The sequence below is a fragment of the Bradysia coprophila genome, unplaced genomic scaffold (genome assembly GCF_014529535.1).
Source record: "Bradysia coprophila strain Holo2 unplaced genomic scaffold, BU_Bcop_v1 contig_250, whole genome shotgun sequence".
NCBI lineage: Eukaryota > Metazoa > Arthropoda > Insecta > Diptera > Sciaridae > Bradysia > Bradysia coprophila.
The window spans coordinates 394,038-398,393 of record NW_023503512.1 but is presented as its reverse complement, the minus strand read 5'-3'; the positions used below and the strand labels follow the sequence as shown (position 1 = coordinate 398,393).

The window sequence follows — 4,356 nt, the reverse complement described above, 5'->3', positions numbered from 1 at the left end:
CACGAGCGACTCAAACGCTAATAATTTATAGCGTGTATTGAGTGTGATGCCAAGGCATCACATTGGTACCGCAAGTCTCGAAAATTTCAAAAAAATCGAATCAATCAAAACCATCAGTCCAGCCTAACACGAACGCACACAATTCGGACAAAAACAAACCACCGAAACGACCATGCTGGCTATGTGGAGATATACATTGGGTCAAAGATTGCCCATATGTTAAACGCACCTGCAAAGACTGTGGAAAGATTGGTCATAAAGAAGGATTTTGTGGCTACGATCGATCAAAGCAAGCCAAGTTGAATCCAAATCCAAAAAAGGCAACGTACAGGTCTCATGGATTATTCGCAACATCGAAAAAGGAAATTGCATCACGACGAAAGTTTATTTGCATCAAAATCAACAATCGTCAAGTCAAACTCCAAGTTGACACAGCATCGGACATCACTGTCATTTCCATGGAGTTATACGATTTTTTGGGACGACCATCATCAGTTCAATGCACAGAATTGGCGAATTCTGCATCGGGTCATCGAATGTCATTAAAATTCGAATTTGACTGCCAGATAATTGCAAATGGTATGGAGGCTCCGGTCACAGTTTATGTATCGGACACACCCAATCTAAATCTATTCGGTCTTGATTGCTTACATCTATTCGGATTAATGGACGTACCATTGAACGCAGTGTGTGCTCGAATCCAACAACGTCCGGAGGACAACAATCAACAGAAACTCATCGAGAGTTTACAACAAAAATTTTCTTCAGTCTTCAACTCTTCTGTGGGAACATGTACCAAAACGAAGGCAGTATTGAGATTGAAACCAGATGCAAAATCAGTTTTTCGACCGAGCCGACCAGTTCCATATGCTGCATTACCAATTGTCGAGGCAGAATTGGAACGACTCACAAGTGAAGGTGTTTTGTCACCAGTGACATACTCAGAATGGGCTACACCGATTGTTACCGCGAAGAAACCGAACGGGTCAATTCGTATGTGTGCAGATTTTTCCACTGGTCTCAATGAAGCTTTGGAGAATTTCGAGTATCCGCTACCTACAGCAGATTCAATTTTTGCTACGCTAAACGGAGGTAAATATTTCTCTAAAATTGATCTTGCTGACGCATATTTTCAAGTCTTAGTCGATGACGGCTCCAAGAAATATTTGACAATCAACACACACAAAGGATTGTTCCAATACAATCGATTACCTTTTGGAATCAAAATCGCATCAGCAATGTTCCAACAAATCGTTGATGCTATGATCGCCGGGCTGAAACGTACAGGCGGTTTCATGGATGACGTTTTGGTCAACGGACGTACCATCGAAGAACATAATCAAAATTTGCTCGCTCTTTTCGAGCGAATCGAGGAGTGGGGCTTTCATGTTCGTTTGGAAAAATGCAAATTTTTGATGACTGAGGTGCACTATTTGGGATTCATCATTGACGAATTTGGTCGACGACCCGATAAATCAAAAATTGAAGCAATTTGCAACATGCCAGAGCCACATGACGTTTCAACAGTTCGTTCATTTCTGGGAATGCTAAATTACTACGCGCAATTTGTCAAAGAAATGCGAGATTTACGTTACCCATTGGATCAATTGGTGTGCAAGGGCGCAAAATTTGTGTGGACGGACGAATGTAGAAAATCATTCCAACGCGCAAAAGAAATTCTTCAATCCGATCTACTTCTAACGCACTACGATCCCAACATCGATTTAATTGTGGCAGCAGACGCTTCGCTACATGGCATTGGTGCCGTTATTTTACATCGTTTTCCGGATGGAACGCAAAAAGCCATCGAACACGCTTCCAGAACACTCACACCAGCTGAAAAGAATTACGGTCAAATCGAGAAGGAGGCATTGTCATTGATTTTTGCGGCAAAAAAGTTCCACAAAATGATTTGGGGTAGAACATTCACTCTTCAGACGGATCATCAACCGCTTCTTGCAATTTTTGGTTCGAAGAAAGGAATTCCTGTACACACATCAAGCAGACTTCAGCGTTGGGCACTGACATTGATGCCGTACAATTTCAACATCCAATTTATCAACACAGACAAATTTGGTCATGCAGACGTTTTATCGCGCTTGATTGAAAGTCAAAAATCATGCGATGAGACGATGGTTATCGCTTCTGTTCACGTCATGGAACAGGAAATCGAAAGAATTTTGGTCGACGCAATTAGAATGTTACCAGTAACCGCAGAAATGGTTCAGAAATGTTCACAAGAGGACGTGGTACTTTCCAACGTTATGAAATACCTGCAAACTTCTTGGCCGACCCACATCGAAAACGAAGAGGAGAAAATTCTCTATAACCGACGAGAATCTTTGGCGGAAATAAATGGTTGCCTACTGTTCAATGACCGGGTAATCGTTCCTTCATTATTACGTACTAAAGTTCTCAATCATCTTCATGTAGCACATCCTGGAATCGTACGCATGAAAGCATTGGCTCGCAGTTATGTCTATTGGCCAAACATAGACAAAGACGTAACCGACTGTGTCCAAAAATGTTCCAGGTGTGCATCTGCAGCTCGTGCTCCTGTCAAAAGTGAATTGCATTCGTGGCCGAAAGCGAAACAGGTTTGGTCTCGCATTCACATCGACTACAAAGTAACTCAAAGTAATGAGCGAAAGCGATCAGTTTTGTGTGATATCACCGTACTTTTTCTTGAACTGATCTCGGTTTGCCGAGGTGTGATTTGAACTTTTGATGTTGTTTTTTCTCACAGCAAATTTATTTGCTGTTTGTGATATGTTACCTGTGTTTATTTTATTTTATTGTCGTATTAAGCTTAAATTATCTACTTTGTTTAGACGAATTTGACACCAAATGATTTGATCTTGAATTAAGACGAATGAGTTGGACTATTTTATTTGAAGGAAAATTTAGACGATTTTTGTTGAATGTTTTTAAGACGAATTCGTTGTTAAATAGTGCTCCACTCAGAAATTAACCGGAGCGATAAGGATTCTTTCTTTTTTTTGAATAAAGAGTTATTTATATAAAAAAAAACTATGCAGGTCCGTTTCAAGGACACAATTTTTTGGTGATTGTGGATTCATTTTCCAAGTGGCCGGAAATTTTTGTCATGACAAGCAGAACCAGCGCTGCAACGATTGCAAAAATTCGTGAAGTCATGGGGCGTTTTGGTTCAGTGAACATAATTGTTTCAGATAATGGTGCACAATTTACTTCACACGAATTCGACGAATTTTGCAATTCCGAAGGAATTTGTCACATTCCGACTCCATCAGTTCATCCACAATCGAATGGACAAGCAGAACGATTCGTGGACACATTCAAACGCGCTCTAACAAAAGCAAAAGGGGAAGAAAGTGTGGCGAACGTTCTTCAACGATTTTTGCAACGTTATCGTATCACACCGAATGCACAGTTACCGAACAACTGTACTCCAGCTGAAATCATGTTGGGCCGTAAAATGAACTCATCGCTCGATTTAATCAAACCGAAAGAGAAAATCGAACTTCTACGTGACACGAAAATGGAAATGGATTTCAATGTGAAGCACGGAGCCAAAGAAAGGATTTTCGAACCAAAACAACGAGTTTTTGTACGAGATTTTCGTGGAGGAAAAACAATTTGGTCACCGGCTGAAATAATCGAACGTATTGGATCAGTCATTTACACAGTTGGCTGCGATGGAATAATTTGGCGTCGACACGCAAATCAAATTCGAGTTCGATACAGCGATGACGTTGGTGATTCAGATCCGACTTTGAGTTTACTGTTGGACACTTTTGACATCATGGATCAACCAGTTCAATTACCGAATGATGAAAATCCATTGCCAGAAAATGATCACAGCAATCAACCGAATTCACCTGAAATCACTGCATCTGCCGATAACGTGAACAATATTCCTCCGAATCCAAACATTGGTGGCCGACCTCAACGTAATCGTAAACCTCCGGTACGCACTAATTTCTCAAAGACAATTGGTGGTAGATATGAAGATTCTTAAAAGCCGAGTTGTTTTACTTAGTGGGGGAGGTGTTGCATTCACCAATACATTGACATCGATCGAACGGTCGCATCATATCGCTCAGGTTTTATGTAATGAAATTAGTCTTTCGATCGATCACACGAAATACACATCAGTGTAAGCACATGTAAATTATTTATCAATTTGGAATAAAATGAATTGAGTTTAAATGTTGGTTTTCGTCAATAAGAACACAACACAACCTACTCCTATTCTTATTCCTATTCTTACTAGGAATTGCGATGTAAAATTTCCAGAGAAAACCAATTCGCCATACTGTATCATAGGCCGATGATAAGTCGATCAGCGCCAAGCCATAATGATGCGGATGCCAT

The 4,356-nt window shown here is 40.5% G+C and overlaps 1 protein-coding gene across 1 annotated transcript; it reads left to right on the top strand.

The window, feature by feature from the left end:
- Positions 1-605: 605 nt before the first annotated feature.
- LOC119078383 (uncharacterized protein K02A2.6-like) lies at positions 606-4,000 on the top strand. The gene is made up of 2 exons (XM_037185884.1): positions 606-2,637; positions 3,192-4,000. Exons 1-2 carry the CDS (start codon positions 666-668, stop codon positions 3,998-4,000), a joined length of 2,781 nt encoding a protein of 926 aa, XP_037041779.1. The 5' UTR covers positions 606-665.
- Positions 4,001-4,356: the final 356 nt, after the last annotated feature.

Coding starts and splice junctions, on each gene's coding strand:
- LOC119078383 (XM_037185884.1), top strand. CDS start 666: ATGGACGTACCATTGAACGCAGTGTGTGCTCGAATCCAACAACGTCCG. Junction 2,638..3,191: donor CGACTACAAAGTAACTCAAA/GTAATGAGCGAA, acceptor TAATTGTTTCAG/ATAATGGTGCACAATTTACT.